Raw genomic sequence first — 24733 nt, 5'->3', positions numbered from 1 at the left:
AGATATTAGTTAACTTGAATTTTATATTTAAAAAAAAGTAATAACGTATTCATTTGTATATGGATCTCAAAAATAGTTTTGTTTTGTCTAAAAAAAAGTCTTTTTGAGTTTTTGTTACAATATTATAGTTATTACCCATTTTTTCAAGTGTTTTTTTCGGGAATGGTTAAATGGAATGCGAAGAAGGACGAGTGGGCTGGTAGCCACTTGGAGCGCGTAATTTGCGCCAAATTACAGATGAAAAGCAGCGAAAATTGTAAATGGCGGGGGAGCGAGCTGAGGAGTTGGGTGGCATAGCGCCACCCCTGGCAGGGGATGCGAAATGGGGGAGGCGAGCGAAATTGCAAACATGGGAATTGACTAATTGCGGGAAAGCAAGAGAGTCGAGCGCCATTGGTGGATATGGGCTTGGATTCGGGAATGGAAATGGAAATGGGAACGGACAAGGAGCGAGATGTGTGGGCGTTTTGGAATCCGTCAGATGTTTTGCCAACTTCAGACCAAATATGCAAAAATATTTGAGGACACGCATGTATCTATCGTTATTGTTTCGGCATACCAAGCCGAACGCGGCGGCATCTAGCTGGATACAAAAGTATCTAGATCGGGCATTGTAGCCGGGAAAAGACAAAACCAAACCCTCCTCGAGAAGGGAGAGAATCCAAAGCCTGGGCAACTGAGCCGCTTTCGGGCATTTAGTGGATTAACGAGCGGCGAACAAAACGCATGTAGTGCAAATAGTTGGTTGGTTCGCCGGGTAAGAGGCTCATTACCATTGTGCGGCGTGTGCAGTACGTGGTAAATATTTTGCTACACTTTCCATTATCCATCGCCGGCCTCATTCCACCGTGGACAATGCACAAAGGACACGGCAGGAGAAGAAGATGGACTTCTGAGGGGTATGCGGCTTCTAAGGGATATGAGGCGGTGGTTTCTAATATAATCAGAGCAGCACATGTGAAGAGGTGATCAGAAGATACGTGCTTATCTCTGATCTTCAAGGCATGTTCGTCTGCAAGGATTAAGAGAGCGATATATAAAAGAACACTTTTAAATGTAAAACTAATAAACAGAGAAAAGAAGTTAAAGTTTTTTTGATCATCACATTTTTAATATTAATAGATCTTTGATCGTATTTAATAGACTTTTTCAAGTTATTTGAAATGAATTATAATATTTGAAAAAATGAAATTGAATATCGCGCCACATAATTATCGATAGCCAACCTCAAGTACTGTGTGGCCAGCTTCCTGTGTATTTTGAGCTTTAAGCAGAGCTGGTTACACCCTGCTGTCAAGTTTGTTTTCACTTTTTTTACGAAAAGTTCTGCCGGCTTACCGTCAAATTCTGACTTAATATAAGCCTTATATAAACGTTATCTATTAGAACAAGATGTCTTTCGTAGCACGCTCACTGATTCGCAATGTAAGTTGGTCGAACGACCCAGAGTTGTTCGAAAACATGCCGCGGCGATTACGTAATTGGCTGAAACCGCGTTCTAATGCTGAATCTTATATATTATGCATTTTAGGTGCCGCTGATGGGCAAGGCCATCCTGAGTCAGCAGAAACAGATTGCCGCCCGCCTCCTGCATCAAAGTGAGTTAAGATCCCCAACATTAAAGCCCTATAAACAGATAGATTCCACGATTCGTTGGGATCTGGGCAGAAAGCCAATTTCAAAGTTTTGTATAATATTTAGCCTAAACATGTTTCTTAATCCCTTTTAGCCGCTCCCCTTGCGGCAGTCCGCGTCCAGCAACCTGCTCCCGATTTCAAGGGTCTGGCTGTGGTGGACAACAGCTTCCAGGAGGTTAAGCTGGAAGACTACAGGGGCAAGTACCTGGTGCTCTTCTTCTACCCACTAGATTTGTGAGTAAACTGAACTTTGCATTGAACTATTTCCTTATCTGCGATCCCATTTGCAGCACATTCGTTTGCCCCACCGAAATTGTTGCATTTAGCGAGAGGATCAAGGAGTTCCATGACATTAACACCGAGGTTCTGGGCGTTTCCGTGGACTCCCACTTCAGCCATCTCACCTGGTGCAATGTCGACCGCAAGAACGGCGGAGTGGGCCAGCTGAAGTACCCGCTCCTCTCCGATTTGACCAAGAAGATCTCTGCCGACTACGATGTGTTGCTGGACAAGGAGGGCATCTCGCTGCGCGGCACCTTCATCATTGACCCCAATGGCATCCTGCGCCAGTACTCCATTAATGATTTGCCCGTGGGCCGATCCGTCGACGAGGTTCTGCGCCTGATCAAAGCCTTCCAGTTCGTCGAGCAGCACGGAGAAGTCTGCCCGGCCAACTGGAATCCCAACTCGAATCCGGCTACCATTAAGCCCGATGTGGAGGAGTCCAAGAAGTACTTCAGCAAGCACGGCTAGAGGATCATCTGATTATTTCTTAAACACCCTAAACATTCACTACACCAAAAGACTCGCAAAATAAAGAGGATAAAGATTGGAATTTTCTGTATAACAATTTAAAAACAAAAACCCTAGGCATCGCACTAACTAATTATGCCTAATAAATCGATCTTACAGATGTGGGAATTAAGCATTTCTTTTGTGAGAATCAGCTTCACATACTAATTACTATGCTTAATTGCTATTAAAACTGCCGATTTAGTGGTTTTATCGTTTTATCCGTCCTTTATTTGAAGCATCGTAAATACAAATTAGTTTTGTAGATTTGACTCGGTTATCTTTTATGGTGAAAGCGAATATGTGGTCCGGGATTAAAATTACGTTCATAATTGATTGCAGGGACAGTCTCACAGGGTCGAGCACTATCGTTGGAGCAGCTGAGTGTTCTCAGGATCGATCTTATGAAGTCCAAAAGCTCAAGCGGATGGCGGTGGAGGTGGCGGCGGCTGCGACAGGCTCAAGGCTGGTGGCGGCGGTGCGCAGGGCGGAGGTGGAGGCGGCGCATAGCCGCCGCCCCAGCCACTGTAAGCGCCACCACCCCACGGCGGCATGGGCGGGGCACTGGTGCCGGGTGGCGGCGGGATTAGCGGTGGCAAGGTGCCCGGTATAGGTGGATTCAGCGGTTCTGTTGCCGGCGGCGGAGGCTGCGGTGCGCTCATCCACGGCATCAGCGGCGGCGGCATCGGAGGCGGTGCTTGAGTGCCCGGCGGTGCCGGCACATAGGCCGCCATTGCGTGCTCCATGCCAAGGCTCATGCCGTGATCCATCGCTGCCAAACCGTGACCGTGCTGGTCCAATCCCATACCGTGCTCCATGCCCATGCCGTGTTCGTGCGCCGCCGCTCCCCATCCGCCCAGGTCGCGCTGGTGATCTCGCGACGAGGAGCTCGGTGGCGACTGGATGGCCTGCATCTGGGAGGGCTTCTTGTCAAAAATGCTATAGCTGGCCCGGTGCAACTGCGGTCCATTACTGGCCGGCGGATCGGTCTTAGCAGAAGCGGATGGCGGCGGTGGTCCTTCTCCCAATTCGGCCATCAAACTCATATACTCCTCGTCAATCTTAGCCTGGGAATCTTCGCAGGCCATGCCGGGTACTCCGGATCCTGGACGCTTGTTGCGGCAATCCTTGGTCAAATGACCGGTACCGCCACATGAGGTGCACACTATGGTGTTCGTGATGATCGGCTTATCCGGACATTGCCAGGACTTGTGATCCGTTGAGCCGCACGTACAGCGTTGGATATCGTTCTCTCGAAGTGTTCCATTCAGCTGAGCCAGTTCTCGCAACTGCATTCTGCGGAGATCATTATGGCCCTCGGGCACTTCGATACCCTGACGGATGACGTCTTTGATTTTGTCCACTGCCTTGCGCACCGCCTCTGGATTGGGGGCGGTAATGAAAGCATGCAGTGGTTCATCCTCGCCCGGCAACGGTTGGCCATCCTTTCGGCCCACTTTGCCCTCCTTCACCGATCCCTTGCCGCGAATTATGATCTTGGCGCCCGTATCCTTCTCCATAGCCTTGAGCGTGTTGCCTCGCGGCCCGATGAGCAGGCCCACAAAATTGATGTCAGGGTGCTGCTCCTGTGGAATCAGCACTTTGTCGCTGACACGAGTGACTGGCGGTCTAAAGAAACAATAATTCAATTAGACGTGGTCCCAAACAATGCCAACGGCGAACTATAAACAGCACTTACTTGTAATCCGCTGGTGGCTTGAACTCTGGGTTGACCGTCTGCATTTTGACGATCAGTTGATGACGCTGCTCTTCCAGTCTTTTCCTGTAGCGGAATTCACGGGTGTTCAACCGCTTGCCATCAGAACTATAAATGGGCTCCGGCGAGGGCGATCTGTGGATGAGAGGAGCAGAGGGAAGAGGCGATTTTGGTGAGACTGATCTGGGGCTTCTAGGCGGCAGGATGCTATTGGCGCTAGACTTATTGATCTTAACGTACGTACTAACTAGTAACTGTAATCGAATATGCTGTAAGTTGCAAATCAAATTCATTAATCAAGTTTTCATTAGCATTAGCATTAGCGGAAAAGAATTATTATTGCTGGGGAATTAAGAAAAGAAGAATTTTGATTAATTCGTTCGATTCGGTAGCTGTATCTATATCGTTTCTGTTTCTGCCGCACCCTGAGTTTCTTTGCGAGAAACCTGAACTATCGGGACGCTTAGTGGAAGAAAAGAAGAGTTGGCATTAATGAAGATGTAGAATCTATTCCGGTTATCTTCAGGCTCTTACTTATTGGTTGCCCCTTTTGGATGGTATCATTCAATCGATCACTGACATGATCGCTGCCTCTAGAAACCCTTGAAGAGTGTTATTAGTTAAAAATAATTATTTTTATAAGCAAATTAGCTACGAAACCCAGATCATACGTTTTGCCTCCAGACAGTCTTTTTTCCCCTTTTTTTCGACTCCAAGCACGAGTGTTTAACTTCAGTTTAACTAGTTAGAGCGTTACACGGAAGTGGACAAAACTTTATAACTTTAAATTCATGTGATGTTCAATACAGTAAATATCGGTTACTAATAAATTTTAATCGTTAAGCTACTATATAGACCAAATTAATTTCAAAGACGAACCGACTTTTACTGTACTAACAACAGAATTGAGAGTGATACACCACTCAACGGATCTTAAATGGTAAAGGAGATACATGTGCAACCGGAAATCAACGGCATGCCACACTGAAACCTGTTGGACACATTGGCGCATCATTCCGGACCGGAATCCATCATTTTGGGGTAGATGCCGTTCTGCAGTGGGTCGCTGGTAACGTTCATTGGCCTCACACGGACGAGACCTTAGATTGAGAGACTCAGTGGGGTAGAGAGAACTGTATCAAACCTTTCTTCCGGATTCTGCGTGATGCCCAGATCGCCGGTTCGCAGCTTGCGACTAATCTCCTCGATTTGAAATTGAACTGCAATTAGAAGGCGTTAGAAAAGAAGGAAGAAAATCGAGCGCAACCTCGACATTAGTAAACGTCACATGTTGATTTTCTAGAGAATTGGAGAGATAATAATTAAATGGGCGGAAAGGGGGTCAAGTGATATTGAGGCTATTGAGAATCGCTTAGTGTGTCCACTCCTAAACTAACTGAAAATGCTGTGAGCGTTACAATTGAGTTAATTAATTAATTAAGTGGGGGATTTAATTTGATTAGTTTAAATGCGCATTAACCTCTGCAAAAATAAATAAAAGCTTAACGGCCATAAAAATGCTCTGTTTGCGAATTGGATTTGGTATGCAACTCATGTCGTATCGTTTCGTAACGTTTGTGTGCCACGCCGGAATCCCTTCAAAAAGAGAACGAGAGATTATTATATAATGCTCAATGCCGTTTTTTGTTGATTTCAGATTTAAGTTTGGTTTACGATATCTGCGACAGCTTCACGTCCCCAGCGTCTTATTCTGAAGTGTGGCTTTCTCTCTGTATTCATCCTTAATAGTTTGTCATTAAACTTAGAGCTAGTTGAAGTGCTTAAAGGCTAACTTAGTTGCGGGATCAGCAAAGATTTGGGACATAGTATTACCTAGGTAGGCCTCCTGCTGTGCCGGGTCCAGGGTGGAGGGCAGAATTGTGGGCATTCCAGGAATGAAGGTCTTGTCGTTTTCACTGCCGCCCCAGCGAGACTTCCGCTTCCTCTTTCGCTCCGCAGCGCTGTCCGCTACAACGGGTAACATCAATTAATAAAATGTACACGGCAAAGCCAAAGGATATACATTTCTGCACTATGTCAATACCAACCTGAGTTATCGAATGCTCCATTGCTGGTGGAGTCGTTGCTGTTCTGGCTGTTAAAGAACGAGGCGAATCCTTTGTTGCCTCCAGCATTGCCCATTAGCTCCTGGATGGTCTGAGTAAGATCAAACCGCTGCTCACGTCCTTCCTCCCTGATGGTTTCCAATCCCTGCTGTCGGTCGAAGAGCGACGGGATTCTGGATTGATCGTGATCCTGATTCAGAGAGTTTCGACTGTTGGATGTGTCGAAGGGGTTCACATGTGTGCGTTCCCGACTGCTTCTTTGCGAATGCTGGTCTCGTTGATCTCTCTGACTGCCTCGATCATTGCGTCGACGCTCGTAACTGCGACTGCGTGAGCGCCGTCGACGACTCCGGTCATAATCATCACGTCCACCCCGCGAGCTACTGCGCCTGGAGCGGGAGTCGCGATCTCTGTCCCGCTTGCGGTCACGATCACGATCCCTGCTGCGCGATCGCTTTCTTCGTCTGTCTCCGTCGTCGTAATTGCGCGACTTGCTGCGGTGCGAGCGGGAATCCCTGTCGCGTTCCCGGTCACGATCTCGGTCGCCGCGATCGTCCCGCCGGCGACTGTCGCGGTCCCTACTGTCTTTGTCCCTGCAAAGTTGAGAAGAGGTTATTATGTGCCAAATAAATATGCTATGGCGTTAATAAAAGTTCTGCTTTTATAAAAGCACATTGTTGAAAAATGTGTACACCGGAAAAGGAAGTAAAAAGGGGAAGCTAAAAGGGCAAGGGTACAAAATCATTCTCCCTGCAACGCACGCACCTCTTCTTCCTGTCCTTGTCCCGATCCTTATCCTTGTCCCGCCCACGATCTCTGGAACGTGAACGCTCCTTATCAGCGCTTCTGCCGCTGCCTCCGTTGGCAGAGGCGGCGACTGCGACGGCGGCCGAGACTTCTCGGGACGCCGCCAACGAAAGTAGGTCCGGCGGCGTGGCGCTCATGCTTTTTCCAGCACCTTCACACCAAGAACTGACTGACTGTAGCCACGCAAAGTTATAAAAGCTCCTAACACGCTTTAAAAACCAATTTTTCAGTATCCGGCGTTGCGTGTGAAAATTTTTGTGGCAAGGAACGAAACGAAAATGGCGACGTGGTTCAGTGCTGGAAAAGTCATGCTATTAGTGATGAGCAGCGGTAACTGTTACATTTCAGCGGATAAGGTTCCAAGGAATTCCCCGAAAACTAATATTTATCGATTTAACATTTTAGCTATTATAAATAGAATGTGATAACAATATAACTACTAATTCAGTCACCCATTCAAAAATGTACAACTTGATTGCTTCGATTACAAAATTTTCAAATTGAAGCATCGTTTTCTTGGTCTACCCTTAAAATTGTTGTGTTAAATGACTCAGATCATACAGCGTATGTACCGGTGTTTCGTAATATACAATAGTTTTTCGAAGTAGATACCAAAACAAAGATTTTAATTGTGTAATATTTAAATGCCCTTGTAGATTTACAATTACATTAACAAGGAAAAAATACATTGTTATACAGTAAATTATGATTAATTTGTAGTTACAGTTGAAATTGAAACTGATCCCATTACCATTGTACGTGACTATTCGCAGGATTAGCCAACACTGATTTCGGCATTTCGTAGACGCGCTAGTCCGTTATTGGGTTGCACGTGTGAGGTGTTTTGTTTTGCTAAATGAACTCGGTTTAATTTATCCGTAGAACGCGATATAAAACAATGGTGGCCAAAGGAAAGAAGGCCAGCGCAGATGCGGTTTACGCCAAAAAGACAACCAGGTCGGCCAATCCCTTCGACAACTCGACGGCACAGTCCAGCAAGCGGGGCAATCCCTTCGATGTGCACGTGAACAAGGAGAAGTTCAAGATTCTGGGGAGGATCTGCAAGCATGACAGGGGAATGCCGGGCGTGTCGCGGGCCAAGGCTCTGCAGAAACGAGCGCAGACATTGGGTCAACAGTTTGCCGTGAAGCACAAGACCAATCGCTTCAAGGATAACCGAATTGGAAAACACTTGAGTGGCGATCAGCTAACCGAGTCCGTGATGAATGCCCGCTACCTGGCCGAAAAGATGTCCCAGGTGCGCTCCAACCAGAAAGCGGAGAAGTTCAACCTCAACGACGACGAACTACTGACGCACAGGGGACAAACTCTGGAGGAGATCGAGCAGTACAGGGACGAGCGCTCCGACGACGAGGAGCTAGACGACGAGGCATTAGATGGTATACCCAAATGATTGTACTTTGAAGCGCACAACTAACTCTCATATTCTTTCAGCCGATTTTACTGCTGCTGCTCATTTTGGCGGAGAGGGAGACTCTGCCCAGGATAGACAGGCGGCCATCGATGAGATGATCGTTGAACAAAAACGAAGAAAGAACGAAATCGCCAAGGAGAAGGACGAAGTGTATGATCTCACAGAGAAACTGGATGCCAACTATAAGCTTCTGCTGCCGCTGGTCGCCAAGGTCACGAAGGATGAGCAGGATGCCAAGCCACCGCCAGATGCCTACGATAAACTGCTCAAGGAGATGATCTTCGAGCCGCGTGGCAGTGTCGCGGATAAACTAATCAATCCCGACGAGCTGGCCAAACAGGAGGCCGCTCGATTGGAGAAGCTCGAGAACGAACGGCTTCGTCGCATGCGAGCAGATGGCGAGGAGGATGAGGAGGCCTCCGTTGCCAAACCCAAGCACCGATCCGCAGATGACCTGGATGATGGCTATTTCTTGGCCGGCGAAGATGACGAGGGAGATGATACGCTCGCTTACGATTTGGACGGCAATCTGGGCACACATCTCAATGGAAAGAAGGAAGCCGTGTTGAAGGGAGACGAAAATGAGGATGACGATGACAAGGAGGGGGAAGAAGAGGAAGAGGAGGACTCGGATGAGGAGAGTGATTCAGAGGTCGACAATCTGAGCGATCTCAAGGAATCTGAAAGTGAGTCAGAGCCAGAAGAAGCTCCGAAGGCTAGCAAAAAGAAAGCGAAAAAGTCTGCGGATACAATTCCCGCCTCCTTGGACACCAGTATTCCGTTTACCATCAAGATGCCCAAGACCTACGAGGACTTTACGGAGCTGCTCTCCAAGCATGCTACGGCCCAGAAGGCGATCATTATCGAAAGGATTATAAAATGTAATCATCCCAAACTGGAAGGTGTTAACCGCGAGAACGTGGTTAAGTTGTACTCATTTTTGCTGCAATATCTGAAGGATTTGTTTGAAGATGCCAGCGAGCAGGACATACGAGAACATTTCCAGTTGCTCTCAAAGCTCATGCCTTACTTATATGAATTAACGCAACTGAATCCCGAGCGCATGTCCAATACATTACTGGAGGTGATCAAGGAGAAGTACGAAGAGTTCAGGAAAAATCACAAAATGTATCCTTCACTTGACACTTTGGTGTACTTCAAACTAGTGGCCAACTTGTACTCGACTTCCGATTTCCGCCATCCGGTGGTCACTCCTTGCTTTATATTCATACAACACGTCCTGTCCAGATCACGAGTGCGAACGCGTCAGGAAATATCTATGGGTTTGTTCCTGGTCACCGTAGTCTTGGAGTTTGTGTCCCAATCCAAGAGACTGGTTCCAGCCGTATTCAACTTCCTGCAGGGCATTGTACACATGTCCATACCGAAGAGGGATGTGGAACAGTTGGAGATCACGCCGCCTTTTGAGCGTGATGGTCCATTGAGCAAGCTCCTAGCACTTCCAGCTAACACGGAATCCACGAAGTTGGAGCCCCAACAGCTGCAGCCTACTGACTTGGTCACCCAGACGATCACTCCAGATTTCAAGGTTCGAGCACTGGACACTTCCCTCCTGCTAATCAAGGAAGCTCTCCAACTGGTGGAAGAGCATGTGGGTGCCTGCTACCTGGCCCAACCCTTTTTGGCACTACTCTCCCGCCTTCCACTGGAGTCTTACCCCGAGCATGTGCATCAGCACCACAAGGATGCCACCGAACTGGCGGAGAAGCTAGCTGCGCAGAAAATGAAACCCTTGGCTCCGGCGGAAAAGAAACCCAAGGCTCTTAGGCTGCTGGAACCTCGATTCGAGGCGGTTTACGATGACAAACGTCGTCCCAAGATGTCCAAGGCCAAGGAAGAGCGGGCCAAACTGCTGCACAAGATCAAGCGCGAGAAGAAGGGTGCCATTCGAGAAATACGCAGAGATACGTCCTTCGTTCAGATGCTTAGGCTCAAACAGACCCTGCAAAGGTTTGTGTTCCATTTACAATTTAACCGTTCCTTTCTAATCTATTGTATTTCATATCCACAGTGACAAGGAGCGCCACGAGAAGGTTAAGCGCATTTACCAGGAGGCATCCGTGCAACAGGGCGAGCTCAATGAGCTGTCCCGGGCCAAAAAGAAGAAGAAGTTCTAGGCTCGACTTTGAATTAGTTATTTTTAGCTAGACTATAAACAAAGCTGAGAGTAAAGAATATAGCAGTGTTGCTTATATTTTAGTATCACGAAATCGGCCTTCACAGTTTTTATAGTTATGCAAAGCTACTAACCCAGATTAAGCACAAGGGTGGGTCGATTAAAATGAAACATCTCATCATTGCTCTTTGAAAGCACTATAGCACCAACATACATTTCCAAATTAAAAACATGTTTCTTCAAGAAGCAACAAAATTTAACGACTTCCTTTAACTACTATAACTTTAATAACAAAATTGACCCACCCCAATGTACGTATATGTATATGATAATCCTATGTGCCTACTTCGTCTTTCCCGAGATTTGCCGGCATCGCAGAGTCGCCTGTTCCACCGCTCCAGACACCGCAGCCCGAAAACCTGCAATCGACATCAAAGGTTGAAGTGGCGGCGATAAGCGAGTGCGTCATCGGCGTCATCATCCCAACTTACCTGACAGCTCGAGTTGTCTGAGTGCCGCTGCTGTCGATCCCGCCGGACTTGTGACCCCATCCTTGAGTTGTCCGGGATGCATACCACTGTCCCGCACCATGTGACCTGCGCCCAGGACTGTTTGCGATGCCAAACGATAGGCCAGATCCCTGGGCATGCCCATGTGAACGGCTCCATCCGCCAAGGCCTCAATCATCACGAATACATAGGCCGGTCCACTTCCGCTCAGAGCAGTAACCACATCCAACTGGGACTCATCCACCGGCTCACAAGTGCCCACGGACTGCAGCAGCTTCTGGGTAATATCCGCATCTGCATCTGTGGCCTTGGATCCGCGAACGAAAACCGAACAACCGGAACACACGACAGCCGGCAGATTGGGCATCACACGGATGACGCGAGCTTGTGGAGATAAACTGGACTCGATGGTGGACAAAGTGATGCCCATGGCCACGGAAAGGAATAGTTTGCCCGAGCTCAATGGCTGAATCTCCGACAAAACCGAGGGAACCACTTGGGGTTTCACGGACACGAAGACCACATCCGATTGCTGCACAACGGGTGCATTCTTGATCACTGTTTCCACTCCCAGGGATTGAAAGGACTGCAGGGAGAGCTTATCTGCCGGATGGACGCTGGCTATCAGGGTATTGGGTTTGGCCAGGCCTAGGAAATGAATTAGGAAATTTGGCGATTATATGATGAAATCCTTAACGTCCTATCCTTTTGTATCTAATTATAAGATGATGTTAGTTCATATATATATTGCATATCCAAGTGTGTCTTATCTATTGTCTAGCACAAAGTATGTCAGACTACAAATCTATTTTATTAGTGGCTTTCTCACCGGCCGCTAGGAAACCCTTAGCCAAAGCCTTGGCCATATTCCCGCCTCCCAGGAATCCGATCTTTCCGATTGCCGACATTAGTTAATGGGTTAAAAAGTCCGCGGACTGTGAGTACTGAACTTTCTGCTGGTGGAACGGCAACTGTGCGCCCGCCGCCGGCGTTGACCAAAAACAGACGCGAGGATTGATAAGAAATCTTGCCCGGCCAACCCCCTCCCAATCCCCTGCGTTGAGGGAACAACACACCCAGCGATCTGAGCTTATCATTGAGGTTCCTATGTGTGGGTTCGGCAATCGACAGCGGGGCAAAATAATAATAAATACTAAGAACTTTTCACACATTGTAAATAAAGAAAACATTAAACTATTAATAGTGCTGTTTTACAATCGAATTATATTTGAATAAAAATAGTCATTAAAATCCACTTAAGATAGAGACAAATTTTTAATAGATCATAAATTACAACCCATTATTTAAAGTGAAGTTATTATGATTTCAGCTTATATAACAATCAATTATAATATTGATTGATAATATTGATTATATATAATATGTAGTTTAAAATACAGTTCAAGTGCCGCGATTGCTAATATTTTGCCCGCCGTTGTATTTCCTTATCATTTAGAACAACTGTCATCCGCAACTCATTCACCCATTAATCGGCGTGACGAAGTCCAAATTAATGCGAGATGCCGATGCCCTGTAATCCCTGTAATCGTGCGTTGATCCACTTTCGTGTTTTGGATTCCATTTCTATAAATTTCTATATAGCTGTACTCTTTGGCAATCCTTACTTACCAAGTTTCAAAAACATTCCGCACTTTAAGAGATAACAATCGTTATCAATGTGAGCGTGATAACAGTAGAGGCGATATACACATGCTTATTTGTAAAGGGCTACATTAGAAAACCAAAGTATTTACTTTGTATATTACAAAATATTGCCATAGGGATTTTGGGACATACCCGGGTATACTAGATACGTTGGAAAGTAGATACCGCCTAGTAAGCAATTTTCGAAAAGAGTTCTTTCTTCTTTTTATCATATCTCGCATTAAGTAACGGGTATTTGATAGTCCAGCAAATCGGCTAAAACTAAAAGATCTATATTTACTGTTTTCAAAGAATTGCACAGATTTGAGAGTCAGTTAATTAGCGGATACATACACCACTCCATCCAATTTTCTCACCGTATGCAGCAAAGTTTCCCTCCTTCACCACGTGGTGAGGAAGCCAACATAGACTCTGGTAACACTAAACTGGAGATGAAACTTACTTCCGCACACGGTACCACTAAACTCTTCATGCCAAAATAAAAGATTAAATTAAGATATTGCCAGCTCCAAACCCGGATATATAACCCCACAAGTGATTAATACGAATTAGGGGCATCCACTGTAGCGGAGTAAGCTCGTGATACTACCAAAATTTACCAAAGTCAAGCCCTAGTTGTCCCCTACACGTGTGTGAGTGTGTGTGTGCGGGTGTCGGTCGTGTGCGCCTGTATATGTGCGTTGTTTTCTCACTCAATTTCATTGCAATTTAAAAAAAAATCAACAAAAACGCAGTAACAGCAGCAACAACAATTAGAAAACGCACTTGTTACCGAGGTTGGCTGCCAGTACTAGAAAAGCAAACAATAAACAACCGAGCTGGCGAGACTGAAATCCATCGCATGATAAACACACCGAACAAGAATCTTCGACAGCTTCGAAATTCTGGAGAAGGACGGTACGTATTGGTATTTATGCGACCAGATACGAGTATAATTGATTTGCAAATTATTCCACAGGGCCACGTCGCTATCTTATCTGCTACAGTGAGAGAAAAACCAGTAGGCCAGTCGTGTTCGATCATAGTTTAGGTTTTCAAACTTGGGCGGTAGTAATTAAGTTCGTTAAAAATTAGCAAAACCAAAACAACACCATGTCCTCGTCGTCGACGTCCGGCGGCCGGAAGCAACCCACTGCTGTGTCGCGCATGAAGCAGGACTATATGCGCCTCAAGCGGGATCCCCTGCCGTACATAACCGCCGAGCCGCTGCCCAACAACATCCTCGAGTGGCACTACTGCGTCAAGGGGCCGGAGGACTCGCCCTACTACGGCGGCTACTACCACGGCACCCTGCTCTTTCCGCGCGAGTTCCCATTCAAGCCGCCATCCATCTACATGCTGACGCCGAACGGTCGCTTCAAGACCAACACCAGACTGTGTTTGAGTATATCAGGTATGTGTCAGTTCCATATCCGTAGGAGTCCGAATCCACAGCTAGAAATAAAGCGGATTGGTTGTCACAGTAGTAGAACATTAAAGAATGGGTAGTAACTACAGGCTTAAAGACTACCATTAACTTTGAACGCTGAATAGTTTTAGTTATGTTTGACGAAGCCGATGGACTTTGTGGCTTAGTCAAACATGTTTTTTGCGACCTTTCAAATAGATATTCGTGTATCTGTTTAGATCTGTTTAGATTCTATTGTTCCAAACATATAACTTATCAACCCTATTGGGATTTTCAGATTTTCATCCGGACACTTGGAACCCGACTTGGTGCGTAGGCACCATTCTCACTGGACTGCTGAGCTTCATGGTGAGTTATTACGAATACATGATCATACGTTTGAGTAAGCCAATCTTAAATCCTTCACAGCTGGAGAGCACACCCACACTCGGATCCATCGAATCATCGAACTATGACAAGCAAATGTTTGCTCAAAAATCACTAGCATTTAACCTGCGCAACACCAACTTCTGTGAGCTGTTTCCGGAGATAGTCGAAGAGATCAAGCAGCGGCTGCGAGGAACACAGGCGGCAGCTGCTGTGGACGGACCCGCTGCCAATGGAGTAAAGCGTTCCAACGGACTGGCCAACGGAGCGAGCCTGGCATCTGCGGATGGCAATCTGGCGGTGGGCGGCTTGGCCAATCCACTGAATGCAGCGGACGCAATCGATGGCGGGGCGGCGGGTCAGGCGGATTTGGCCAGCGGCGGAGGAGCGGCGGTCCAGAATAGTGCACGGAACTCCTATCTAAACTGGCAGTCCGTCTATTCAAACCTGGTGATCATTATCTGCTTTGCAATTTTTGCCCTCATTGTTAATTACGTGATCAAGAACCTGAATCAGGAATAGAATTACCGACACAGCCTCTATATTTATATAAAGAAATAGTTACACATCCGTATGCGTGTGCATATCTAATCTAGTTTACTTTAAAATAGTCTTCGTGGATTGTATACCGCTTGAGAAGTATTTACATACCCCGCTTGATTCAAAAACAACCGCACTAGACCCCCGGCATCCATTCCCACGATTCCCACGATTGCTGACTTAGTCTGAAAATTATCGGCAGCAAAATTTGAAAACACAAGAACACACAATTCAGAACTCGACTTGTGAAATTTAAAAATTGTTTTGTTATGTATTCATTACTATTAACGCCTAGTTTAATGCAACGTGAATAATGCCAGAAATATGTTTGTAAATGAATAAAGAAGCCCGGCAACATATGAGCTCGTGTACAAATTAACCAATATATGTGTGCGTTTCTTGATTATTAAATGGATCTTCATTTTCAGTCGCCACAAATTGCTTGGATGTTGGATGATTCAACTTGTATAATAAGTTGTAATTTGTAGTTGGCTTTTCGCTGGCTAAGCGGCTTAAGTATGAAGCAAAGTCCGCTGGCAGTCGGCAATAATTTTTCCTCACACTAGCTAAGTACGGCCAAATCCAATAAACTGATGCCTGGCTGGGCAACAATGTTACACATTTAAACCGCTTACATTGTTGGCCATCTTAAGCCGAAATTACACACATGACGCTTATTACTCCTGGAAGTGGGCGTTGCGGACCAAGTTCGATGGTTACAGTGAATTGTGGTTACCACAATCTATGTCTTTGAAGTAAAAACAATCTATGTCTTTGAAGTAAAAACTACAGAATAATACTATGATTTTTTTTTAAAACTATCTATAACCAGTATATATATTTATACGATATATTCGCTTTGTAGGAATATTTTATAGATTTAAAGTCGTTTTAATAGTTTTCCAGGAAAATAAAATACTTGCTGAACAATAACAGATTTATAGAGAAGAGAGTTTAGAATTATTAGAAAATTCGGGAAAAGAAAATCCGATTACCCAGCAGACGCGGCAAACTCCTTTAAAATAAAAGGACGCAGCGACGACTTTGTTTTGCACAGAAAGTTTTTTTGGCCAGACGCTGAAGTTGATAATTTAACTAACGTAAATTTCAAGTTCAGGCAGCATGGCAAAGTTTCCGACTGCGGCTGGCACTCGCAACTTTTCAAATTTGGTTGTTTGTTTTATGAACTTGCAACAGTTTAAGCCAATTTCGGCTGCACTGAGGGAGAAAACCACCAGAAGATACACAACATTAAATGATATCCCGGATGGCCAAAGAGTCCAAGACACACAGACCCCATAACCGAGACATTTCTGGTCCTGTCATCGAGTATTTTTATGCGGGCTGCCGATGGGCGGGGATTTCGGAATCGCTTGTGCTTTTTGCTCGAAATTTATTTTGAGTACCCACCAGGATGGCAACTGGCGTCTAAGTCCGAAGTGTCTCCTGCACTTCCGCCTTATCCTTTTGATGCTCGGGCGGATGTGCAATTTTTGCTCATTTGTTCTTGGCATTTATAAGCTTCAGTTTGCCCGAAAAGAGGTCACTGGCATTGTGGGTCCAAGGAGTTCATTGTTCGCCGCCGAGCTGAAATCCCCAAAATGTGCCAGGCTTAAATGTCCAACAAATAGCTGCAGGACATTAGTTGACGGCAATAAATGTCGATGCTCCCGGGCTAAGCGGCTTATCCACAGCAAATATAAATATGCGCGAGTAAGCTTGCGAAAACAAAACACAAATGGAGTGGTCAACGGCTATTCGATGCGATGGCCACAAGGGGAAGTCGGCCCAACGGGGCTATAAAAATAATGACCAAAACAAAACCAAGTGCCCACGGCCAAGACGGAAGGCCAGATAAATAAATGTAAATAAATAAAAAAACAAATGCCATAATCATTAAGTACGCCTCATTGGCGGACATGTGCCCCGAAGTTCCTGGCCATCTGGAGCTGCCTTTATGCGTTCCGTTCTGCACAGGAGAAAAATAAATAATGGCAAAAATATATAGGGTTTCAATATATGGAGAGCCCATTAATACGTAGCTGATTTCAGAACCAAATTTTATTAATATAATATAGGGTATATCTTACGGATATAAAAAGCAAACACTTAATATTAATTAAATGGTCATATTAAAATATGTTAATGTTAATATGTTAAAATTTGAAATTGGTGTTTAAATAATGTCTTACTTTATATTTCTCATTTTTTTTTCTCAGTGTCATGTGACTTGACCAACCAGGGGTCGTAAATGTTACACATCCGCACACAGAAAACCCACACAATCGCAGGCCAATGCGCATATAAATGAAATGTTTGTTAAATTATGTGGGCAATATACGTTTATGCCTGTGTCAGTGTGCGCAATAAACGATAAAGCATAAACTTAATATGCAAAGGCCACGCGAAAATAGCAACAGCCGAAATGTATGCTATGTTTTCCCTTTCGCGTGTGGGCGACTGTGTGTGTGTGTGTGTGTGTGTGCGCAGGCATATGAGCATTCGCTTTATCAATGCATAAACAAATGGACATCAGCTGCGAGTTATGGCAGGATTGCCTAAGCGAAAGGGCAAGTGGGGTTAGACGGAAAAAGGACCTCATAAGTCTGGTGAAATTTAAAAATAATTAGTCTAGGGATAGAGTGAAAATTAAGTTAGATTTTGGTATTCATTTATGTAAAGTACACTTTACTTACCCTAGTCAAACTTTCCCTGCTCTAGTACCTTTGTTATTATTATAATTTATATGAATTTAGGAAATTTAGGATTGCAAGTGGAATTATTTATATATGCATTATTACATTTTATGTGTTACAACTGGGTTTTTAACAAAGTTAAATAATTCAAGCGCTCGTTAGCCATTGAGTAAGTAATCAAAGGTATAAAAGATGATTTTCTGCAGAAAACAGAAAGTGTACATTCATTTATTCCGCTTGAACATTTGCATAAATCGATAAATGATTATGGGCAAGGGCATTCCAAGTGGCCACATATGTACTCATATGCAACGAAAGGATGAGCAGTGGTGGGGATGGCCAATTGGAGGGCTGGACAATCGTTAATTCATCCTGTCAACGGTGTGGAGCTCGTTAACTGGCGGAAGTAGTACACTTGGTCGCTAATCTATGGCCCCTCTGTGAGCTTTATGGACTGGCAGTCCAGTAACTGGATGTGCCCTGCTCCATCATTATCAGGTCCCAGTATCATTGCTGAGGCGCATTGTCCTGCGAATTGTAAATGGCCAAATTCGCAGGACGATTCTAATGCGACCTGATGCGTAGAGGGCTGTGGAAAAAGTTTACTCACCACTCAACCGCAGCACCATAAATTTCAATTAGTGCGGATGCATTTGGGCATTTGCATGTGCCAATTATGAATTATGAACTCGGGATTCGGCTAGCTGACTAATTGCTGATTGAGTTGCGCCTGGGACTGGATTTGGTGTGGCATTGGTCTTTTGCCAATTTAGTGGATCTACCAATCAATGCCTAATTGTTGTCCCAGTCGAGAGGCAATTGGGTCATTCTGTTGGCCGAAGTTCTGGGGAACGGAACAGCCAACTGCCAAAATTTGCAAGTCAAGGGTGTGTGCACACGGAATGGAATCATGGAAGGACATGGGTTTGAGTGATGGTGCCATAAATAAGAGATTGAATTACGGCTAGTGTTATCATATTGCAAGTTGTCGGTGGATGGTGGAAAATGTAAGAGTAATCAAAGAAAGGGAATGTTAGGCGGCCAAAATTAATCTCACATCGAATAAACTGCATATTACCTACAAGTGCGTTGGCAAAATCAACTTCCTGATTTGGTATATTTATGAATTAATAAAAAAGGGGGTTCCCTTCTATTGCAGTTTCTCGCTGTGTATGCTGCTCATCGCCTGCTGTCAGTGTCGAGTTGCTGCTGTCCTAACTCCAACAAATTATGAGCACAATAAAAGTGGCAAGAGGAACAAGAACGAGTGCGACTACATGAGCGGCAACAACAAATGCAGCACGCGACACTTACACAAGTGGCAGGCACTTCCGGCCAGCAGATGCTCCATATCCACTTCCACTTCCACTTCCAGTCCTAGTTCCCAGTTACTGCTGGGCAGTTCCAGCTCCTTGTGCTGTTCCAACTCCTGTTCCTGAACTGCTCCTATTTCTGCTGCTGGGGGGGACTTTAAGCCTCGAGTGCTGGTGCTAACTTGTTGTTTTTATGGCCATGTGTGAGGCTTTCGCATTGAATTAACTTGAGTGGAGGGCCAACTGGGGCGTTCGTGTGGTCAGTGGCTGGCATTTATGGATCAGCCTGTCAGAGGTGGCACATTTGTCAAGTGTTTTCATTTACTGATGGATCAAGCTGGCTAAGCAACTGCCATGGAAGTCTCAGGCAACTGGGAGATGGTACTCATTGCAGACGAATAGTCCATTATTAAAGTCCTTGCTTAGTAAATAATCCGAGTTACACAACTTTTCTTCCACATCACATATAAAATATTTGCTTAATGGTATAAGTACATTATTTTTAAGGGGTAGACATTATTTACACAACTTTTCTTCCACACCACATAAAAATATTTGCTTAATGGTATTAGTATATGTTTTAAGGGGTACGAGCTATTTTGTTTTGGTGCGAAAACTCTACTCCTAAGTTGAGTTCTGCATGTTGACTCTTATCATTTCCATTGCAGCTCAGCCAGACGAAAAGTTTCCTCCTAATTCGGCATTCAAGGACATTCCCAGTTTCCAGTTTCAGAAGTCATCAAAGAGAGAGAGACGCGTAAAAAGAAAGTGCCCCACTAGACTATGCAAAAGCAAGCAGAAGGATGTTGGGTTAAAAGCACAACATGCACATATATATGTATGTACGCCAACTTGTTGCTCCGTTTTTGCAGCAAGAGCACGAGTTGTTGAAAAGTAAAATTATTAAAACTTTTTGAATTAACAAAGCGCCAACAACGAGCTAAATGACGTCGACGATGTCCGCGCAAAAACTGAATTAAAACGGGAATAAAAAGCGACAAAGTTAATTTATGCACAACTAGATACAAACAAGGATGTAGCACGAAAAGGGACAGAACGAAACGGAATAGTTGAAACTGTCGCCGAACTGTGCAAACGGAAAACTGAACGCCATATTAGATTCAAATGCATTTCCCTGTTGGTCGACACCTCCCGTTTCCGGTCGTGCCGGGCTCCACCCCATTTTGCACTCTCCCCCGCCCCCACCTTTCTTCCTTTCACCACCCCTTGGCTTGCGCACTCGCAACCGGAAATGAACAGCAAACTTTTCAATTGAGTTTTCCGCCTCTGCAGAATAAGGCCACGATAAAGTTTGGGCATTATTTTTGTTTATTTTCTTGTTGATCCATAAAATTCAGACGCAACCAGCGGCGTATGGCAAGTTCTTATCAGGGGGTTCCGAGAATTGCGCAATGAGCTGCATTGATACGTTATCAAGAACTGATTCATATTGCTTTACTATTTCAAAGAAAAATTAAAGCAATTAAATTGAACTAAAGAGCATACATCGAAAATATACTTAACCATTCTGGGAACCCCATTTCAAAGCGTGGATATCTGCGAACAAGTTCCCTAATTGAGCTTAACATTTGGGGTTGTTAGCATAAATCGACAAGGAGCCGAAACTGAAACAAGAATTGGAGCGAACGTTAATTAATTTGCGGACAAGTCCTTTGTAGAGCCTGCAAACAATCAAAGCTCATAAATTCCGAACAAATTAAGCAGTCGCAACTTGGTCCCTAATCCAAGTCTCAGCTGGTGTCCAGTAGATGGTAATGATGGTATTTACCAGGCAACCGGAAACACGAAAAATAGCAGCAAAACAACCAAACAGCCTCCACACATCAATGGCAATCATGGAAATTGGACAGCCAAGTTGGGGTCCACAACAAAGAAGAAATAGTAAAGAGTGGGCTGGGATGGGTGGTGAACGGAAAAAAAGAGGGCCAGGAAAACATATATGTATACGATTTTAGGGCCTAAGAAAGGGACCGCTCAAAGCGAACAGAAAATCAACAGAGCCAAGCAGGCAATAAACTGTCTGACAAATGAAAATAAAAGCTCGACCCGCAATGAGCCGAGCAGCAGAAAAGATACAAAATACGAGCAACTTCCTACGAGATACAAGCTACATCCTCCAAGGCGGCAAAGGCGGCAAAGGCGCAAAGGCGGCCGAAAAGCGAAATGAACGAACAGCAGTTGATGCCCTTCCGTTGAGCGCCAGAGCTCCGCTCCGGGCACATCCGCCGCTGGTCATTTCAATCAATTTACCCGAACACACTCACATGAGCAGCTACAGACGGATGGTTCCATATATGCATGGCGTTAGGTGTGCACTGCGCGAAATAACCTAGTCAAAATCGTGCTTACTGGGTTTTAAATAATATTTCTATTTGTATGTGTTAAGTTGTGTTATCGAATTTTTAAAAAGAGATTTGATTTAGTTATACTTTATAATGTTCTAACAGCATCACAAGCTATATGGTATCGCTGCCATTTCTTTCACCGTGCAGGCTGGATTCAACTTTTTTTTAATAAAGGTTCGGTGGTGTAGCGCTACTGAAATTCGCTAGCCGGAAATGGCAGCCATGACGGAAACGAAGACACATTGTTGCTGCGGCCCCAAAAGCGACGAATCAGCGTATCTGTGTGTGTGTGTGCGAATGCTCTGTTTATGTGTGTGTGTGTTTGCGTGCGTGCGAGAGAGGTGGGAAAGACACACATAAGCAGTTATTTGTCATGTAGAAAACTCTCAAAATACTATATTCACACACACTGTGCTGAGCCATACAAAGAAATGTTTGCAGCTCAGCAAAACACCGGAAGTCGTAAAAAGTATTTCAATTTAGTGCAAAACGTCCTTGCCACCCCCTCCATCACCCCTCCAGCTGCTTCGCTGATTGAAGACATGGCCAGCACCAACTAGCACACTGTTTCCCCTTTTCCGGTGCTCCTTTTATGGGGCACGTTTTTTCTCCTGCATATCCAGCGATTCCGAAAAATGCGAAGCGGCAACTATGTGGTGGCGTACAGCATTATTGCATTAAAGCCGCACTATGGGGTTTGAGTTGAGGCAAGCGGTTTTAAATATTGATTCAGAAATAATCTGTGAAAGATATTTAATTTTAGCTGCGCGTAAAATGAAATATTTTTTAAAATTTAAGTTTAGAAAAATTGGGCTTGAAAATAAATTAGCTTATATTATAGTCTACAGACTCAACTCAATTAAATTTTATTTATTTTTGTATTTATTTTGGTATTATGGTAAAGCACTTGATATAATGATTTGACATTATGATGACATAATGATTTGATTTGTAGCTAAAAACTTTTATAATTAATACGTATAGGAATACCTAAAATACCTCTAGGAGAGCTGCAATAACTTGAATTGCAGATGAAGCACCTGTAGCTGTTTTCAGCGACTGGACAGCTTGATGGAACTTTTTTCTTCGGATGACAATAAGGTCTCTCGACACTAGTGATCTTTTTCGAGGCTATGACCTTTTCTTCTGGAAAAACTTTAAATTTAAAACTGGCTTTATTAACACCATATTATTTTAAAGTATTGCGAACTGCGAATCGGTAGAATAGATGACATTGTTAAGTCTTTTATCGTGCATCAGTTCCTCATTTGGGAGCTCATTTTCCTTCGTCGTGAAGAAATCAAACATTTAATGACACCTACTATTGGTGTTTAACTGCTAAGCCTGTCCTATGTGAGTTTTAATACAATCCGCTCCTACCGAAACCATACCTTTTTAATTTGAATCTCAGCTATTAAATATAAGTTTGCCTTTTCGATGCATTTAGTGATAGTAAGAGTAAAATTCTAGCTCAAAAAAATCAGTGCATGTTGTAAAACCATTATTTCACCCATGCTAGTACAATGTTCGTTGGCCAATTTCAATATCGTTGTCAATCTCATCTGGATAACTTCCTTTTTTTTCAGTTTCATCTTGGTGGCAGCTAGTTCTGCTCTGGCAATTTCTCCTTGTTTCGCCTCAATTTCAGCTTTGGTAATATATTTCAGAGACACGTCGCCTTGTCCCGCCGGATCCCTTTCCTTGCCGCCTTCGCCTTCCGCCTTTCGCCTTGCTGCTCCGTGACTTTTCGCGTCTGGCGATTCACACGTTTCGGCCGGAATGGTGGAGCCAATTTCTGGCTTTTCCTCGGGCTAACACCGGGATACGGCTACATTTTTATTTGGATGCTCTGTTGTCATTGGTTTTCGGGGCCGAGGCAACGTGACTATTAGTGCGCCATTTAACGCCTTTAATGTGCATCTGAGCTGTTCTCTATGGTTCTGGGCACGTAGTTAGCATTCTGCAGCTGAAATCCGTAACGCAAATTAATGATTCCGAAGCATCGACGATGCCAAGATAAACAGAAATGAGAGCTGGTCAACAAACAAGCTGCCATATGTATCATATTATAAGGTATCTTAGCCAAAGATGCTGATGCATGCCTGCAACTCCGGGTGTCTTCTACAAGCCGGCCAAAATGAATTTAGTAGTCAGTAAACAAAGTGCACGTAGGAAAATTAGTAGCTAAAGATGAGAAGACATTCAAAATAGGGACTGAACAAAAAAAAAAAAAGGTTCTCTTGATACACCAAACTATTTAAGTTATTGATTAGTGGGAAGATGGATGGACTTAGCCATTTTTTCGAAAAGCTATATATTACTTTTCTTTCTGTGTATCGTTGTCTCTATGCCAACTAGTAAATATGCATGACACACTAAGTAATTTTCCATTGTGATTTATCTCTACAGCCCGCTGGCTACAGAATTTCTGTCTCTAATTCTGATTTTGACCGCACGACCATGATTTTAATTAATGCCTAGGATAAAATCAATTTGCAATATGACCGACCCGAGCAACTTGCCACAAGCTTCAAATGAATGTCTCTGCTTACTCTGCCAGCAAGAATTTTAGCTCATTTAGCCGACTGGGCAATAAATAAGCCAGGCGGCCAACGGTGCGTATGTGCGATCCGCAGCATGTCGCGTCGAATGAGCGAAACGTGCGGCTCGTTTGTCACGTGCGAAGTCAGTAAATTGCAATAAGCGCCGCACCGAGTTGAAATAAGTGCGAGAGAAGAAAGTGGTTTATTTTTCACGGCAAAACCAAATAAAAGCGGAAGCACGAGAGTTGTCTCATCAATTTCTGGCATTTATCTGCGGGCGAAAAACAAAGCAGTGTTTGTTCTATGTTCCAAGTTAGCTTTTTGCCATAAGTAGTGATGCTTACAAATATAAATTTAGATATACCGAAAAATAATTTTAAAATTGTATTTAAAATGTTGTAAGTTTGAGTTAAAGTATAAAATAAAGCTCTTAGTTGTAACATGATTAATTATGTTTACATATATAATGTGAAATGTTCATCTGAAAAGCTATATAGAAACAGTACACTTTTAATGAAGAATTCTAATATTTTAATAAAGCTTAGTTGAGCATCTCTTTACGTATAATCTCAATCCTCGAAACTTCCTTTCTCTTTACACAAAATAAAAACTTTCCTCTTAGCTCGCGTTTATCATTTTGGCCGAGACGACATTTATTTTGGCCGCCTTGAGTGTTTGCACGTTTTTTCATTTGTATCTTTGTAGGTGTCGTTGGCTTACATAGATTTAAGTGCTT

General features: G+C 44.2%; 5 protein-coding genes across 12 annotated transcripts; 3 read left to right on the top strand and 2 right to left on the bottom strand.

Moving 5' to 3' along the window:
- Positions 1-1249: 1249 nt before the first annotated feature.
- On the top strand, positions 1250-2559 carry Prx3 (Peroxiredoxin 3). Its single transcript, NM_079663.3, has 4 exons — positions 1250-1425; positions 1532-1598; positions 1730-1871; positions 1928-2559. Exons 1-4 carry the CDS (start codon positions 1393-1395, stop codon positions 2388-2390), a joined length of 705 nt encoding a protein of 234 aa, NP_524387.1. The 5' UTR covers positions 1250-1392; the 3' UTR covers positions 2391-2559.
- A 73-nt stretch (positions 2560-2632) lies between these two features.
- On the bottom strand, positions 2633-7360 carry SF1 (Splicing factor 1). Of its 3 annotated transcripts, NM_079915.3 has the most exons (6): positions 6978-7360; positions 6195-6805; positions 5980-6114; positions 5291-5366; positions 4129-4281; positions 2633-4058 (listed from the first exon to the last, which is right to left on the bottom strand). In NM_079915.3, exons 1-6 carry the CDS (start codon positions 7154-7156, stop codon positions 2849-2851), a joined length of 2364 nt encoding a protein of 787 aa, NP_524654.2. In that variant the 5' UTR covers positions 7157-7360; the 3' UTR covers positions 2633-2848. The 3 variants fall into 3 exon arrangements, with proteins under 3 accessions (NP_524654.2, NP_001262673.1, NP_001262672.1); NM_001275744.1 differs by lacking the exon at positions 5291-5366; NM_001275743.2 differs by lacking the exons at positions 2633-4058; positions 4129-4281 and having other exon boundaries at positions 4963-5366.
- A 457-nt stretch (positions 7361-7817) lies between these two features.
- l(3)07882 (lethal (3) 07882) lies at positions 7818-12248 on the top strand. 2 transcript variants are annotated; one of them, NM_001316506.1, is made up of 3 exons: positions 7818-8419; positions 8475-10425; positions 10487-12248. In NM_001316506.1, exons 1-3 carry the CDS (start codon positions 7918-7920, stop codon positions 10590-10592), a joined length of 2559 nt encoding a protein of 852 aa, NP_001303435.1. In that variant the 5' UTR covers positions 7818-7917; the 3' UTR covers positions 10593-12248. The 2 variants fall into 2 exon arrangements, with proteins under 2 accessions (NP_001303435.1, NP_652040.2); NM_143783.3 differs by having other exon boundaries at positions 10487-10849.
- Positions 10645-12966, bottom strand: P5cr-2 (Pyrroline-5-carboxylate reductase-like 2). Of its 4 annotated transcripts, NM_001275741.1 has the most exons (4): positions 12898-12966; positions 12730-12828; positions 11083-11748; positions 10645-11010 (listed from the first exon to the last, which is right to left on the bottom strand). In NM_001275741.1, exons 2-4 carry the CDS (start codon positions 12743-12745, stop codon positions 10934-10936), a joined length of 759 nt encoding a protein of 252 aa, NP_001262670.1. In that variant the 5' UTR covers positions 12746-12828; positions 12898-12966; the 3' UTR covers positions 10645-10933. The 4 variants fall into 4 exon arrangements, with proteins under 4 accessions (NP_001262670.1, NP_732243.1, NP_001262671.1 ...); NM_169762.1 differs by lacking the exons at positions 12730-12828; positions 12898-12966 and adding an exon at positions 11930-12094 and having other exon boundaries at positions 11083-11814; NM_001275742.1 differs by lacking the exon at positions 12898-12966 and having other exon boundaries at positions 10858-11010; positions 12730-12847.
- Positions 12967-13193: 227 nt separating this feature from the next.
- Positions 13194-15456, top strand: CG5823 (uncharacterized protein). 2 transcript variants are annotated; one of them, NM_001275740.1, is made up of 5 exons: positions 13194-13662; positions 13724-13778; positions 13840-14158; positions 14451-14521; positions 14582-15456. In NM_001275740.1, the coding sequence occupies exons 3-5, from the start codon at positions 13858-13860 to the stop codon at positions 15059-15061; spliced, it is 852 nt and encodes a 283-aa protein (NP_001262669.1). In that variant the 5' UTR covers positions 13194-13662; positions 13724-13778; positions 13840-13857; the 3' UTR covers positions 15062-15456. The 2 variants fall into 2 exon arrangements, with proteins under 2 accessions (NP_001262669.1, NP_650631.1); NM_142374.3 differs by having other exon boundaries at positions 13724-14158.
- The last annotated feature ends 9277 nt before the right edge of the window (positions 15457-24733 follow it).

Source organism: Drosophila melanogaster, chromosome 3R, assembly GCF_000001215.4.
Source record: "Drosophila melanogaster chromosome 3R".
Taxonomy (NCBI): domain Eukaryota; kingdom Metazoa; phylum Arthropoda; class Insecta; order Diptera; family Drosophilidae; genus Drosophila; species Drosophila melanogaster.
The sequence above is the reverse complement of the archived record's forward strand: the minus strand, read 5'-3'. Positions and strand labels throughout refer to the sequence as shown.

Bases quoted from the DNA above. Each gene is read 5' to 3' on its own strand.
- Prx3 (NM_079663.3), top strand. From the start codon at position 1,393: ATGTCTTTCGTAGCACGCTCACTGATTCGCAAT. The intron at 1,426-1,531 runs GTAAGTTGGTCG...TATGCATTTTAG, and splicing joins CACGCTCACTGATTCGCAAT to GTGCCGCTGATGGGCAAGGC. The intron at 1,599-1,729 runs GTGAGTTAAGAT...AATCCCTTTTAG, and splicing joins CGCCCGCCTCCTGCATCAAA to CCGCTCCCCTTGCGGCAGTC.
- SF1 (NM_079915.3), bottom strand. From the start codon at position 7,156: ATGAGCGCCACGCCGCCGGACCTACTTTCGTTGGCGGCGTCCCGAGAA. The intron at 5,367-5,979 runs GTAATACTATGT...TTCTAATTGCAG, and splicing joins ACAGCAGGAGGCCTACCTAG to TTCAATTTCAAATCGAGGAG. The intron at 4,282-5,290 runs GTTTGATACAGT...TCTCATCCACAG, and splicing joins ACGCAGAATCCGGAAGAAAG to ATCGCCCTCGCCGGAGCCCA.
- P5cr-2 (NM_142375.3), bottom strand. From the start codon at position 12,008: ATGTCGGCAATCGGAAAGATCGGATTCCTGGGAGGCGGGAATATGGCC. The intron at 11,749-11,929 runs GTGAGAAAGCCA...TTCATTTCCTAG, and splicing joins TAAGGGTTTCCTAGCGGCCG to GCCTGGCCAAACCCAATACC. The intron at 11,011-11,082 runs GTAAGTTGGGAT...TGTCGATTGCAG, and splicing joins CAGACAACTCGAGCTGTCAG to GTTTTCGGGCTGCGGTGTCT.
- CG5823 (NM_001275740.1), top strand. From the start codon at position 13,858: ATGTCCTCGTCGTCGACGTCCGGCGGCCGGAAGCAACCCACTGCTGTG. The intron at 14,159-14,450 runs GTATGTGTCAGT...TGGGATTTTCAG, and splicing joins ACTGTGTTTGAGTATATCAG to ATTTTCATCCGGACACTTGG. The intron at 14,522-14,581 runs GTGAGTTATTAC...AATCCTTCACAG, and splicing joins CTGGACTGCTGAGCTTCATG to CTGGAGAGCACACCCACACT.